This window comes from Acomys minous, assembly GCF_964271855.1.
Source record: "Acomys minous genome assembly, chromosome: 14".
Lineage (NCBI taxonomy): Eukaryota > Metazoa > Chordata > Mammalia > Rodentia > Muridae > Acomys > Acomys minous.
The window spans coordinates 31,985,776-32,001,250 of NC_140496.1; the positions used below are offsets into that span (position 1 = coordinate 31,985,776).

General features: G+C 51.5%; 1 protein-coding gene across 6 annotated transcripts in view; it reads right to left on the bottom strand.

The window, feature by feature from the left end:
• NLRC5 (NLR family CARD domain containing 5) overlaps positions 1–15,475 on the bottom strand; it is an 83,948-nt gene that overhangs the window by 34,882 nt on the left and 33,591 nt on the right. For 5 of the 6 annotated variants that reach the window (XM_084757358.1, XM_084757353.1, XM_084757354.1 and 2 more), the window contains exons 8-23: positions 15,123–15,206; positions 14,902–14,985; positions 12,684–12,767; positions 12,479–12,568; positions 11,665–11,724; positions 10,351–10,413; positions 9,855–9,938; positions 7,485–7,568; positions 6,511–6,600; positions 5,578–5,646; positions 4,652–4,720; positions 3,145–3,237; positions 2,712–2,795; positions 1,857–1,946; positions 1,093–1,137; positions 203–292 (exon numbers count right to left, since the gene is read on the bottom strand). In XM_084757358.1, the coding sequence (XP_084613484.1) occupies positions 203–292; positions 1,093–1,137; positions 1,857–1,946; positions 2,712–2,795; positions 3,145–3,237; positions 4,652–4,720; positions 5,578–5,646; positions 6,511–6,600; positions 7,485–7,568; positions 9,855–9,938; positions 10,351–10,413; positions 11,665–11,724; positions 12,479–12,568; positions 12,684–12,767; positions 14,902–14,985; positions 15,123–15,206 (1,263 nt within the window). The remainder of the gene's footprint in view (positions 1–202; positions 293–1,092; positions 1,138–1,856; positions 1,947–2,711; positions 2,796–3,144; positions 3,238–4,651; positions 4,721–5,577; positions 5,647–6,510; positions 6,601–7,484; positions 7,569–9,854; positions 9,939–10,350; positions 10,414–11,664; positions 11,725–12,478; positions 12,569–12,683; positions 12,768–14,901; positions 14,986–15,122; positions 15,207–15,475) is intronic. The other variant, XM_084757357.1, reaches the window with a different exon arrangement.

Consider the following 15,475-nt stretch of genomic DNA (forward strand, 5'->3'; position numbering starts at 1 on the left):
CCAAGGGAGGAGAGTGTCAGGCCTTGCCCTGACTGAGGTGACTTAAAGGACCCTAGCAGCAGCACCGTCCCTCGCACTGGCCTCTGTAGTGTGCCTTTTCTTTCCCCATCTCTCAAACTCTCTTCCCTCTACCTTAATATATAGCCCTGATGCCCTGGCTTGGCCCATTCCCTAACCTCTAAACAAAAGTGGGGTACAGTACCAGAAGCTCCTGGAAGTGTGGCGCCTGTTGAACTCCGGTAACTGGGCTGCAGCTGGGAACTCTGGTCCTTGGCCACCTGCTACTGCATCCCTTGGTGGGGGGTGGGGGTGGGGGTGGGGGTGGGGTAGGAGAAGCATAGCAAAAGTTGAGTTTGAGCCACACGCTCAGGACTTCCACACCTGCAGAGAGAGCTAGAGAGGATCCTGGAGATGTGATCCCAGCCAGGCTCCCGTTGCTCAGGTGGGGAAACTAAGATCCGTAAAAGGAAAGCTGGGGCCAAGAAAGTCAGCAGTTCGCGCCTGTGCAGGGCAGCCCCCAACCAGGCAAGTGGAGACAGAATGCAGTGCCTCGTCTGTCCACCAATTTGACAGGACTATACATCTGCCTCCCTGTTTCTCAATTCTTTTGCCCTTGGATCCCACAAAGCTCTTGGATGTGTGTGTGTGTGTGTGTGTGTGTGTGTGTGTGTGTGTGTGTGTGTGTGTGTGTGTGTTGGGGAGGGGGTGGGGTGGGGGAGGTGTATCTAGCCTGGGGCTAGCCTGGCTTCAGATTGCCTGTTTGGTGTGATGTGGTCAAAGCCAAGATGGCTCCTCAAACTCAGCTATGAGGACAGCTTCCAGGGTTCAAGGCCATGATGCCTGTCGCCACCAGGGGGCATCTGGGAGTACCTGTGGAGTGCTAAATTGGTTTATGCTAAGGAGTTGGCTTGGCTTGGGGGAGGGGGAGGGGGAGGATTTACAGATTAGATAATGCGGCTGCCTTAGAGACCACCCCAGACCTGGAGGTTATTCCTGGGCACGGGGTGTGTGTCAGGGTGTTGTTGGGACAGCCACAGGATGCAGGATTCAAAGCCACAGGTAAGCCTGACCGCCCAGATCTCCGCTCCTCACCTGCTAGTCCTAGCTCCTTGAAGGAGAATGTAGTCACTCTCAAACCTGAAAGTAAAGAGGAGGCAGCTGTTTAGAAGAGACCAAGGGCCCCCTCCCCAGAAAGGCTTAGGGACCAGAAGGTGGGTCTGCCACCGAAGGAAAGTGAGCCAAGGGCTCAAACGGCGGCGGCGGCTATGGTTGTTCAAGGCTCTTGCAGGGCTCATGGCCCGTTATTTCAGCGCCCTCTTGTGGTGAACTAGGAGAGGAGGCAGGCTTTGGAGCTCTATCTAAACAAGGACTTGAAGATCCAATAAAGTTAAGGACCGATTTTGTCCAAGCGCCACCACACTCTATTCTTTGAGTTCTCAGGGTGCTCCTAAAAGTACAGGCTTTCTGCACGGAGGGATTCAGGGTAGCTCTAGAGATGCCACAGTTAGGCCAGTTCCTGAGCCCTAAAGGCCACCAGGCAGCTCCCAGCTTGCTTAGGAGTATCTACGGACGATCTGGAGAGTAAGGGAAAGCAGAAAGATTTTTGTCCAAAGGAGAACTTTGAGAAATTTGATTGTTTCTGGGACCATGGGCGTCACAATTTTCACTCACTCACTCACTCACTCACTCACTCCCTCACTCCCTCACTCATTTATTCGTTTGTTCCTTCCATGAACTCCTAGCACATGTTCACTTGACCCTGTGACCCCGAGGATGACCCAAGGTGACCTGTAAACGAGGGGCCTCAGCAGGGACGTATGAGGGGAGGGGGAGAGGGGGACAGGGCATCCACTCACTTGACATCTAAGTGGAACAGCCACTGTAGGGAAGACATCCAGCAGATCAAACCAATCACAGCATCCAGGGACAAGCCATTCCTGCTAAGGCTGGAGATCACACAGGTGACAATGGTGAAGCCACTAAGGACTCAGACATGCCCTCTGTATGTCAGAGCACAGGGCCATGGACGGGACTCTCTCTGACAGCAGATGACAGTCCCCGGAGAGGCCCAGGTGACCAGTGAGAAACCTTCCAACTCCACTGCACAGCTGAGGTGATGACCTATGTTGGTGACAGAGCTAAGACCAGGACCCAGAGTGCCCCCTGAGCTCTACTTCACCACCCAATAAAGAAGTGGTGAAGGGCTGGAGAGATGGCTCAGAGGTTGAGAGCAATGACTGCTCATCCAGAGGTCCTGAGTTCAATTCCTGAAACCACATGGTGGCTTATAATCGTCTATAATGGGGTCTGGTGCCCTCTTCTGGCCAGCAGGTGTACATGCAGGCAGAACATTGTATACATAATAAATAAATCAAAAGAAAGAAAGAAACAAACAAGCAAAGGGTGGGTAAATTAAAAATGGGAGGGGGCTCCTATACTGAAACAGAAACAAAGTATCTCTTCTCTCCATGGAGGACACAGGGACTGCTTGAGCAAAGCCTAGATAAGCTAGGGTGAGCAGAGTGCCAGTTACACCCTTGTTGAACCCTGGCCTGTGCGCTGCTGTGGGAAAAGGGTTCCTATGCACTTTCTGGTTACATGTTTACAACTGACAGTTACCCAGAGGACTTTGTGTGTATGTGTGTATGTGTGTGTGTGTGTGTGTGTGTGTGTGTGTGTGTGTGTGTGTGTATGTGTGATTAGTTGCTTACTTCAGAGTCTGCAGCGGACCCAGTCCTGAGAGCTGTTGGGCTAGTAGGGCCACTCCTTTGTCCCCCAGTGAATTGTCTGATAGGCTGGAAAAGAGAGAGAAAAGGTTAGTGGAGGGTGAGGTAGGTTCTGTTTTGGTAGCAGTGTGGTTAACCAGCTGTTCTTGGCACAGGGACCCAATCTAAGCACCAGGCCACGTCTCTGTACTTCACATTCGGGGCACATCACTGCCCCAGGATTCCTTCTAAGATTTGTGGTGTTCTGAGAGCCAGGGATGGCTGCAAAGGGTACCAGAGTGGGGTGTATATTTGGAAAGAAAGTGGCCCACTGCCAGGCCACTGCACAGTCTCTGGTGTCAGTGGAGAAAGAAAGCTGAGGCTCAGACTCTACTATCACCAAGTACCCTCCCTTGCCTTTCTCCATGCAGATACTCACTCAAGATGCTCCAGGTAGAGGGCCTGGCAGCTGTCTCTCAGCGCCGCACAGAGCCTCTTTATGTCTTTGGCTAGGAAGCCACAGTGTGTCAGCCTGCAAGGGGCAAGACCCACAGCTCTGCAGTGTCCACCAGACTCTGCTGTACCCTGAGGAAAACTGCCCCCAAGCCTCAGAGCCAGGCAGAAAGGCCAGCAAGGCAGAAGGGAGGGAACCAGGTACATGACAGATTGGAGACAGCCAGGAGGACTGACTCATGCCTAAAATAGAGTGGAGGGCACAAGAGGGAAAGAGAGGCAGAGATGAGTGGAGAAAGCGATAGAGACAGAGACAGGTAGAGAAAGCAACAAGGATAGAGAGATGGGCATATGCAGAGAGAAGGAGACACAGAGAGGCACAGATAGAGAGTGACAATGGCAAAGCCAGGCAGAGACAAAAAGCAAAAAGACAGAGGAGAGATAAGTCTAAGTGTCATGGAGGAAGACACAAACCCTGAATGAGATAGGCAAGCAGGCAGGCAGAGAGGCAGGCGGGCAGTCAGGCAGGCAGGCAGGCAGGTGGGTGGGCAGGCGGGCAGGAAGGCAGACAGGCAGGCAGGCAGGCATGGCAGGCAGACAGGCAGACAGGCAGGCAGGCAGGCAGACAGGAAGACAGGAAGACAGGCAGGCACGCAGACAGGCAGACAGGCAGGCAGGCAGGCAGGAAGACAGGAAGACAGGAAGACGGGAAGACAGGCAGGCAGGCAGGCAGGCAGACAGGCAGGCAGGCAGGCAGACAGGCAGGCAGGCAGGCAGGCAGGCAGGCAGGCAGACAGGAAGACAGGAAGACAGGCAGGCACGCAGACAGGCAGGCACGCAGACAGGCAGGCACGCAGACAGGCAGACAGGCAGGCAGGCAGGCAGGCAGGAAGACAGGAAGACAGGAAGACGGGAAGACAGGCAGGCAGGCAGGCAGACAGGCAGGCAGGCAGGCAGACAGGCAGGCAGGCAGGCAGGCAGACAGACAGGCAGACAGGCAGGCAGGCAGGCAGACAGGCAGACAGGTAGACAGGCAGGCAGACAGGCAGGCAGGCAGGCAGACAGGCAGGCAGAGAAGCACAAGGAAGATGGTGGTGATGGGAAGATGCAGGGCTGAGGCAAGCCCAGGCATTCATTCACACGTGTCCTCAAGCTCCCTGTACTGGTAGAGATAGAAGTGAGGTTGGACCGGGGGGCGGGAGGTCACAAGTCACTTGGAGACAGTTCTCAGGAGCAGAATTAGAGGCCCAGAATTAGTGATCTGCGGCTCATGGCTTCTCTTTCCTCCATTCAGAGTCTCTCCAGCTCAGAGTGCAGGGAGCTATGGGATGGGGCTGCCTAGGCAGGGGGAGGTGGCTGAGGGGGTGGCCTACACAGGGAAGAAGTTGCCAGGCCATAACTCCTTGCCACAGTATAACTCCTTGTGGTGTCCTTCAGGGAGCCTATGAATCAGGCTTGAGGCTTGGGGGCAAGGAAGGGAGGCTGCCGTATACCTGATCCTTCGAGAGCTCTGGGTCAACTCAGAGGCCGCCGGAGACACAAAGCTGGTAAGTGGTGCTCCCCTGGAGGAACACATAGCAAGGCCATGCTGAACACATCCTGCCATCTTCAAACTCATTGTCCACCTTTCGATCTCTGGGTCAGTGGGACATTAGCTTGGTATGTGACCAGGGACTGGCCTCTCCCTGGGACTAATTTGGCACGTGTGAGTTGTCTCAGTCTAGGATCAGCTAGCTGCACGCAGGGTAAATGCTCGGTGGTTGCTGTCACCATTAATACCATTGTCATTATCGTCAGGGATGGTAGAAGTAGCAGCTGTCCTCCTACCAAGCTACAGAGTTTCAGCCCCTGTGTAATAGCTTGTGGGTTGGCACACAAGGCACAGAGCTAAGTCTCTGGCCATGTGCCAGAAGTCACCTGAAGGAGGGCCGCACACACCCTTCTGAATGAATGGTCCTTGTGCCAAAGGAAGATGGGAGTCCTGTCCATATCAGAGCTCCGGGACAGGCTACTCCCAACAGTTAGGCTAAACCCCCAAGTTTCCCATGGGTAGCTGTCTACCTATCCTGGCCTGGCCTGGTATGGTGTGGCACCCGGATCCTACATCACAGGTTCCCAGTAGTCTGCCCTCTGCTCTTTCTTCAGCGGACCTATGTCTCCCGCCAAGCCTGCTCACTGCCTGACCCCTGGTGAATTCCTTTTCAGTTTTTTCAGACAGGCTCACATGTACCATAGGGGCCACCGTGTCTGATTTGTGCGGTGCTGGGAACTAAGCCCGGGCTTCTGTGTGCTCTTAGACAAACATTCTACCATCTGGGATACTTCTGTGGCCCTACTTTGTGAGTTCTTGTCAAGGTGTCCCTGGGCCAGGGAGAGTGCGGCCCCATCCCAGAGAGGTCTGTACATACTGTGTCCTTACCTCTTGCAGCGCCCCTCCTGTTCCCTTGGCTCCTGGGAAAATGTGAGTACTACAGTGTTGCTCAGCAGGCTATGGGCAAGACAGGGGGAAGGGAAGGAGGTTACCGCCCTGTCTAACCCAGACCTGGTGGACCACCTGCCCACGCTGAGCCCCATCCTATGATGCCCTCTGAGACTTTGAGGTATGAAGCCTTCCTGCTACCAAGACTTCCTATTCTTCCTCTTCTGGTTTGTGCTTCAGCCTATATAGCATGCCCTCTCTGCCTTCCCCGGACAGAGTTGGGGGTGGGGATTTCCTCGGTGGCTTGCTGCGCTTTGGGCCATGGGTTCTGCCTCCCATCACAGGCAGCACATCTCAATGATCACAGTGAAGGGAGATACCATTCTACCTTGTGAGAGAATCTGGTTTCTCTCAAGCCCTTTGAAGGGTGCGTGAAACACCTTCCATGCAGCTGAGAACCAAGAACTAGGCTATTCAGCAGAGCACTGACACTCGTTCACACGTGTCCTCAAGCTCCCAATACTGACAGAGATAGAAGTGAGGTTGGCCCAGGGGGACGGGAGGTCACAAGTCACTTGGAGACGGTTCTCAGGAGCAGCTGGGAAGGGGACTAAAGGAAGCTGAAAGTCGCAGGACCCTAAGTCCCTGGAGATTTAAAGGACACTGCCTAGTTCATATCAACTGGAGCAAGGAGCTGAAGAGTTCCCTACTGTTTCTGTTACTGCCACCCCCAGCTGGCTCCACCAGCTCTGGCAGTGGCTGCACTGCCGTGCCAGCTGGGTAGGCTCCCCAGAAGCATCTTCTTGGGGGGGGAGTGTCTCTAGGTCATGAGGCCAGAAATAATATGAGAAGCTTCAAAACATACCACAAGAGGACCCGGAACTAGGGGCTCAGGGCTAGAGGGTAGTGACGGTACTCCGTTGGGGTTCCCACCTGATGTGCAGCTCTTCCAGGGTCCCACTTGTGCTCACGGCTCTCAACACACAGGCCACTCCAGTCTTAGAGAGGCCATTGTCACTGAGGCTGTGGAGAGGAGAAGGAGGTAGTATCAGCACGCAGGTGGCTCCTGTCCCTTTCTCAAGGCTTGAAAATTGTTAGCTGTCATGGGGCCCCAAACAGGGTAGCTACGTGAGCTAAGGGATGTATGACGCCAAACACACACAGAAAAAAAAAAAATCAAATTCTCTGGCTTAACCGATAAGCACTACCTCTGCGTTCTCCTCTCTCTGAGCTTCAGTTTTGTGAGCTATAAAGAGGGAGGGCTGTCATAGTAAGCTCTGTACCAAGGGTGTTAGACGCACATGGTCTCACTTAAAACTCCATCTTACAAATGGAGAAACCGAGGCCCACTCTCCCAGAGTTTCAAAGTTATGGAGCGACACAGTTAAAGCTGAAGCCCACTTTCCCTAACCTCACCACTCTTTACCCAGCCCAACTAGGACCCTAGCACCCCAATATAACCCATCTAAACACCATCTCTGCCCCAGCTCCACACCATGTACACCCTGCTTTCTTGGGTCACCACTCCAACAAACTACGGCTACACCTCAACCAAACATACCACTCTGTCCCCTAATGCCTTGACCCAGCAGCATAGTGCCTACCCACCGCCCGGCATCTCAGCTCCGGCACAGCGTAAGGAGCTGTCAGAAAAGGCCACCTGGTTTATAAGCCAGATGTGTCATGGATATGGTGTCCATGTGCACGGATTAGATGGCAAGGCTACTAGTGGTTCAGGGCAGGGGCACGGTTGACAGCCCCAAGTTAGCTGGATAGAGAGGGAACGGGGTAAATCAATGCTACTGTCACTGGCTGTGACATGGAGAACAGAGGGTAGCAGGGACCAGATGGGATGCTTCACAGCTCCTCTTGTTACCCAGCAGTGGGGGGGGGGGTATACAACTCACTCCAGTTTCCGGGCGATGCGCAGCTGTGAAACAGCCTCTGCCACAAGTCGGCAGCCTTCATCCTCCAGATGGTTCCCTGAAAGGCTAAGATGGATAGAGGCACTATGGAGATGCTCTCACAGTCCCTCCCTGGCTTTAGTCGGAGCATCATTCCCACAAGTGAGCTAGAGGGGATAGGCAGCCAGCTCCACGGGAGGCAAGGGTCTTGGTACTTCTACACTTTGGGGCACAATTCATACCCACAGTCTATGAAACAGTGCCTAGTATGTCCTCATCTTACTGCCTAGTAAACCAAGGCACAGAGTCCTTAAGGGACTTGCTCAAGGATGGGCTTGGATTTGAACCCAGACAGTCGGCCTCGAGGGTCCCAGCTGTGACCATTCCTGCCTGCTGCCACGTGCATGATTGCTTCTCGTGATGACCTCTCTAATTCTCGGATATCTGACCCAATGTAGGGTCAGGTCGGCTTTCTTGTTTGTTTGTTTGTTTTTTAAACTACTTGTTGGAAATCCCAGGAATTCCATAGGTAAGTGGTCGGGGAGAGATTCGGGAAGACTGTCCCTAGTTATAAGAATAGCACTTTTAAAGACCTTGTGGCACAGCACATCCCAGCATCCAGAGGAAGCCAGTATGTTTAGGTTGAAAACTAAGTGAGGGCAGCAGAGTGCAAGGGGCTGGGGAGGTTGGGGCAGGCTTCTGGATCCCGCAGGGTTTGAGGACCTGGGCTTTACCCTGAGCAGAGGGAGGGAGTAAAGGGTGTAGGCAGCGGAGAAACACAGTCTCTTCTGCCAGTAAGACAATGCCGTGGTGGGAGCTAGGAGAACAGTTAACTAGCAGCTAACGTGGTCACCAGGTAAAAGATGGGGGTGGGGGGGTGTTCTAACAAAGGAAGTGGACGGAGAGTCTGGAGGAGAGCCAGGCATGAGGGATAAGTTGGACCAGCGATAGGAGCGAGCAGCAATCTAGGGGAGGGGTTATTCATCTAACTAGGCAGGTGGGGTTGCTTTGCAAGTGGAGGGCACTGGGGAGGAGCTGGCTCAGTTGTGGCAAGGGGGTTAGAAATATCTCATACTTTCTTTTTTATTTTTTTAAGATTTTGTTATGTAAAAGTATGTCTGTTGTGTATATGTATGTGTGTCTGTGTGAGTGTCTACAATGCCTGTGGGTCCCTGTGGATGCCAGAAAGCTCTGAATCCCCGGGAACTGGGGTTATAGGCAGTTATAACAGTCTACAATGGGTGCTAGAAACTGAAATCAGGTCCTCTGGAAGGACAGTAAGTAATCAGCCACTAAGCCATCTCTCCATTTAGTTTATTTTTTTTTGTAAGGAGGGGCAGTACATGTGGAGGTCAGACAACGTGCAGGAGTCGATTAACCCTTTCTACCATGTGGGACCTGGAGATTGAACTCAGATGGCCAGGCTTGACAGCAAGTGCATTTACCTGCTGAGCCATCTTGCTGGCCCATAATTGATACATTTTAATCCTGTCCTTGAATCTTCCAATGAAATAAGGTAATGAACCAATATTTGATCACCTAGGCAGCCCTCACCCTATGCACCACACCCTAAGGTGGGGCCAACTCACTCCTAAATAATTCACAACACCTTACCCTTTCTTTTCTTTCTTTTTTCCTTTTCCTTTTCTTTCTTTCTTTTCATTCTTTTTCTTTTTGGTTTTTAGAGACAAAGTTTCTCTGTGTAGCCCTGGCTGTCCTGGAATTCACTCTGTAGACCAGGCTGGCCTTGAACTCATGGATCTGCCTGCCTCTGCCTCCCAAGTTCTGGAATTAAAGGTGTGTACCACCACCGCCTGGACGACACCGCCATTCTGTCTTCACAGCCCTTGGCAGACTCCCTGGGACTATCTTGGCAAGACTCCTTTCCTCCCACTAGGCGATGACCACTACCAGTTCTTAAGCCTTACTCAGGAGCCAGGCATCATGGGAACTTCTTTAGCCTGTGAAGAATGGTTTATCCCAAGTGCAGGCAAGTCCGGCTCTACCGATGGCCATGGAAGCGGTGGCAGGACTCAGGAGGATGGGCTAGGAACCTCAAAACCAGCCTCTTCCTTCCTGTTTGCTCTTGAGCAAATTTACCTCTGTGCCTTCATTCCCTTCTCTATAAAAACGTGGTTCCATCACAGAGACACGATGATGAAACACACGCCTAATAGCTTCTAGCTGAGTGCCATGATACAGGACAGGTGACAGATGGTCTGACTGTTGGGATGTCCCCAGATTCTTCAGGAGTCAGACAACTGACACCACACCACCCACATGATGGGAAGGCCTTGTCTGCCCTGCCCCCACCCCCACCCCCACCCCCTTAGCCACCCCTGCCCCAAGCTTCCCGCTTTCCAAGGTACGTACTCCACTTCCTCCATCAGGGGGCCTTTCTGGAATAGCTGCACGAGGGCTTCTGAATCATGGATCCTGAGCTGACATTCCTGAAGCCTGGGATAGAAATGGAGGCTATCAGGGGGAAAACCATGGCTCTTCTAGTTCTGAGTCATGTGAGTCCTGAGGGAACAGACCTGGGATTTGTGTACCTCTAAGTAGTAGGGTGATCCTAGTCAAGGCACTTAATCTGTCTGTGACTTGCTATCTTCTTCTACTAAAGTAGAGTAATATGTGTCATTCATGAGGCTTCCCATGAGTTTTCAGACACAGACCTCTGAGTACAGTGTCCTACGTATATCATGGGTCCATTTGCCCGGAGCTCCTGTTGACACAGTTGCTTATCCATGCCCTTTCTCTGTCCCTCCATCTGCTTTCCCTGTATTCTTTCCTGACTGCTCTTCCTCTTCTGAGAAAGGACCATCCCTCCGTTATCCTTTTCTGGGGGTGATGTGCCCTGCTGAGGTACCTGAGTTCCAGGCTTCGGTTCTGTCCTTTCCTCGGGCTATCTTTGTCCTGTTTGTCTGATGCTCTGGAAAGAACAGATTAAACACTAGTCTGAGCTCAAGAGCCAGACCCGATGGACTAGACCTCTTCAGTTAGCATCGAGGGGCTGATGACCCTGAAGCCCTCACTCTTCATGGTGTGTTAGTACCAGAGACAGTGCTGGAAGGTGCTCGGGGTGCAACTAGGCAAAGTTGCAGGAACAAACGGCTTGAGGTCTAAGGGGGCCTTTATTCAAATGCAGCCTCCCCCACGTGTGGCTGTGCAGTTTCTGGCAAATCACTCTGTTTCAGCAGCCTAAGGACACCATGATATAGCATCCCTTTAATGTGACCCTTGGCTCAGAAGATAGGAAGTATGCACTGCCTACCATAGACAGGTCCAGGTATGGGGAGTTACAGTCCTTCCAGACTTTCCCACAAGATGAAGAGAGTGCCAGGGACTGTAGAGAAGGCTGGGCTATACCATAAGCCAATTTCCATAAACTTATAGATTGGAACTGTCTAACAGAATATTTTGCAAGGATAGACGTGCTTTTCCACAGTGTGATCTGCTATGGGAGCCACCTGTGGCCGCTGCCAAGCCCTGGAAGGGTGGTAAGTGCAACTGATGAACTCCAAGTTACTTCATTTAAATAGTCACAGTGACTGGTAGTGATCACATTGGGCATCAGAGCTTTAGACATCTAGTGAGGAAGTGACGTTGGCCCAACTGGGTCATGGCACAGACGGGGAGACTGAAGCTGAGAGCAGGAAAAGGCTACAGCTTTGGAACTTAGCCATGGCAGGGTGTGGGAAACATGGTTGGAGTGTTTTCTCAGTGACAGAATCGTCTCTGTCTCCACCCACCCAGAGGGGGTGGGGCAACTGGAGAGCATGCATGGCTAGCATCCGAGTGTGGGTGGCTTGTCAGTGTTTGAAGCATGTTAGATGCATTCACTCCTTCTAGCCCAAGGAAGACTTAAGATGTAGAGGGCCATGATTGCCCTCTCTTTTGCTTTTCCTTCATTTTGAAGGATTTTTAAGTTTCAAAGCATGGCAGCCTCACATTCCTTCCCCTCCCCCTACAAGCCTGGCTCACTCTGAGATCCTGGGGTTGGTTTTCTAGCCAGTGGTCAGATGTACTCCAGACATATGGGAGGAAGGGAGGATGCTTTGCCAGCCCTGAGCAGGGATTGATAATTCGCCCCCCTCCAGTTCTTGCTAGGTTCTCACCCTCACCTTCCCAGCCTAGATCCCTTCTCAGGACTAGCTGGGGCCATACCTCCCTAGCTACTTACCCTGATTGTCGTGTAGTTGTCTCTGTGACCGGGGACAGAAAGAAGATGAGGTCCGACTCCCTACAGGGTCAGACACAAAGCCATGATATCTGGGAACCGGAAGTCAGAGCAACTTTCGCCAGCTGCCATCTGCCTCACTGACCTCTAGCCTCAATTATTTATGGAAAGCTTAATTTTCTAAATGATAGAGAAGAAAAGAGACCTGGAAAAAGAGGCCCAACACAGGTCATAAGGCCTCTGCCACCACAGAGCCTGCTTTTGTAAGGTCAGTAAGACAAGGTGAAAGGGTTTTTGCTTCTGTTTCTTAAGGCAAGGTGTCATGTAAGCCAGGCTGGCCTCAAACTCACTATGAAGCTCAGGCTAGCATTGGACTCCTAATCTTCCTGAGTGCTGGAAGTGTGCATCACCATACCCTCTGAGAGTTTCTTTAAAAAAAAAAAAACCGAGAGTTACAGCTGTATTCTGATAAAGAAACTTGACCTACATCATGAGCCAATGGGATGGCGCTGTTTCAGGACCATGGAGAGCGACACGCGCCTATGTACTCATTTGGCTGTGCTTGCACTCCGGTTTTGTCTATCCAGTCATCCATCCATCCATCCATCCATCCATCCATCCATCTATCCATTCATCCATCCATTCACCCATGCATCCTTCCTATTTATTGTGCACCAGACCCGAGCAAGATTCCAGCTGCGAATTAAGCTGACTGTGGCATGCCCACACAGATCTCATCAGCTAGGGACCTCCCCTTTCCCCATCTTTCACTCCCCTGCCCCTTTCCTTTTGCCCACGACCTCAAAGATCTGCTCACCTGACCTGCAGCTTTCTGACAGTAGGACATGTAATGGCCACCTTCACCAGGGACAATAGAGTTGACACGGAGAAGCTGTTTCTGCTCAAGCTGCATAATTGTGGCAAAGAATCAGGGGTGGATGCTCTTGACATGGTCTGCAAAGGAAGGTGTGGCATGGGCCAGGAAAGGGGATTGGCTGGGGGCGGGGGCCAAGACTACTTACTCAAGCTTCTGGAGCCTGGGCAGGCGAGGGAGCAGTTCCACAAGACTCAGCACTTCTGGGTCCTTGAGCTGGTTGTCATACAAACTGCAGGGAGACCAAGGACCAGTCCCTCAGCTGTGTGGAAGCCCCAGGTGGTGGGTGACAGTCTTATGAAGTGAGGTCTGCTCCCTGGGCTTAGCTGTGCCTGAGTCTTTTGTCTGTCTGTTTGTTTGAGACAGGGTTTCTCTGTGTAGCCTTGGCTGTCCTGGACTCACTTTGTAGACCAGGCTGGCCTCAAACTCACAGCGATCTGCCTGCCTCTGCCTCCCTAAGTGCTGGGATTACAGGTGTGCACCACTGTGCCTGATTCTTGAGTTCACCAAGGTTCCCAGGGATGAGTGAAGTCTCTCTGGGAGGCTGAAGGACTCTACTTCCAGTCTTAGCTCTGGCCACAGCTCACCAGAGCTCAGAACAGACTCTCTGAACTCACTGTCTCTACCTATATCCCAACTGGAGGGACAGATGGATAAGTGATGTGAGAATAATTGAGAGCAACAGGGGAAATTAAATATAAGCAAGCAAGTAAGTAAGTAAGTAAGTAAGTAAGTAAGTAAGTAAGTAAGTAAAAAGGGTAATGGAGGCCAAGATTAAGGTCGCTTGAGAAAGAAAATTTCAACAGGAGATCAATGGTTTAAATCTGCATCCCAGCCAGAATGACTGTTGCCCAAAGGTCCCATTACAGGGAAGAGCAGGGACTGGCCAGCTTGTGTTTCATTCTGTAAGTGCTGTATGCTGCTTCCTGAGTGTGGGCCTGCTTAGGTTCAGGGGTTGCCTTTCTGAATCTCAGAAAGGAGCTTTATAAAACTAAAGCATATCAGCTGGGTGTGGTGGTGCACGCCTTTAATCCCAGCACTCGGGAGGCAGAGGCTGGTGGATCACTGTGAGTTCGAGGCCAGCCTGGTCTACAAAGTGAGTCCAGGACAGCCAAGGCTACACAGAGAAATCCTGTCTTGAAAAACAACAAACAACAACAACAAAAGCTAAATCAGATCAAGGATTTCTTTCTGAGACTGTGTCTCCTGGTAATGTCAGAAGCTAGATTCATAGAATTTCAGACATGGCTGCCTAAACACAAGCATAACAAGGACAGCATCAACAGACATGTTAAACTGGATGGGGGAAAGCCCTCCGTTCTACACAAGGAACTACAGGCAATTAAGGGATGCTAAGAGTGGGAGAAGTAGTTATCCCCCTGGAAGAGCACATCAATGAGTTATCCAATATCAAACGGTCAGACCTGGGAACATACATACAAGTAACACTTACAGACTGAGAGGGTTGTATTTAGGAATATATATGTCTATACACATACACATATGCATACAATGGCAATTAATAGAAAAAGAGGTGATGAATCTGAAAGAGATAAAGGAGGGCTTGGAGGAGAGGAATGGAAGGGAGAAATGATGTAATTAGGTTATGATCTCAAAAAATAAAAAAATTAAAATTAAAAAAATTTTTGAAAAGACTGTTGTAGAGGGTCCCTGGTTCCATTTTTCCCTGGAGCAATCAATTCCAAACACAAGCAAGAAGCATACTGTGTAGATGTGCTCAGCCAGTTTGTGCTGCATCTAAGTGTGTCTGTATGTGGAAACCAAGCAAGAAGTATTTGTATAGATGCACTCAGCCAGCATGGCCTGCATCTAAGTGTGTCTATATGTGCCACACATGTACCCATCTGTGAATAGGCATAGGACACACCCTTGAGTTAGGTGAGTGTGTTCTTTTTTGCAAGTGTGCACTCAAGTGCAGGAACGTGAAGTTATGTGTTGTGCTATGCACTTATGTGTACCCATAGTATCTGTGTTGTGCATAAACACTGGGATTCCTTTTCCTAGGGTCCCAGAATGAGGGGAGGGAGCCCAAAACTCATGATCCCCCAAGGTGGCCCCAAATATGCACCCTGCTGGAGCCCAAGAGGCGTTGCTTTGGATTCAGCCCGCCTCATTCGTGGACTGACGTCTCCTCATCTAGCTGGTCCCTGATGGAATATGGCAGCCCCACGAGTGTCCTAAGCACTAGAAAGTGATCTCTTCACCCAGGCAAGAGAGCCTTCCTGTAGATCACTCCCCCTGCAGACCAGGCTGGCCTCAAACTCACAAGAGATCCCCTTGCTTCTGCCTCCTGTGTGCTGAGATTAAAGGCATGCGCCACCACTGCCCTCCTGTAGATCACTCACCTGACCTCCTCCAGCTGGGAACAGAGGGGCAAAGCCTGTACCAGGTGGCTGATGCCTCGGGCTGTAATCTGACTTCCGGTTAACCTACAGGACAAGCGAAGATGGTAGAGAGGAATGGGGATGGAAAACAGGGCTGGCCAGTGTTCTGTCTACAGGACAAAGTAGGGAAGAGTGTGCCAGACATCCTCAGTGGCAAATCTTGCTTGCAAGCCTTGGCTCACCCCAGCATCTTCAGGCTCTCCATGGTAGGCAAGCTCTTGCACAGGACTTCAGCAAAGGCATCCCCACACTTCCTGCTTTTAAAGCTGCAGGAGAGAAGCGAAACGGGTCAGTTCTGGGAGAGCTTCGTGATTGGCAGTGCATCACTGGCCGTGGTCCATGGGGCATCACAGTAGCAGAACCATCATTGTATTGTCAGAGTAGCAAGAAGTACAGCTTACAGCACTGGCTTCTTTATCTGTCAAATGGATTGTCCGTGTCTCCCATAGAAATACGGTTACATACAGCATAAACCATGGCAAGCAAAGCTTGTGCGTGTGTACACGCTCATCACCCATGTGCGCCTGTGACAGCC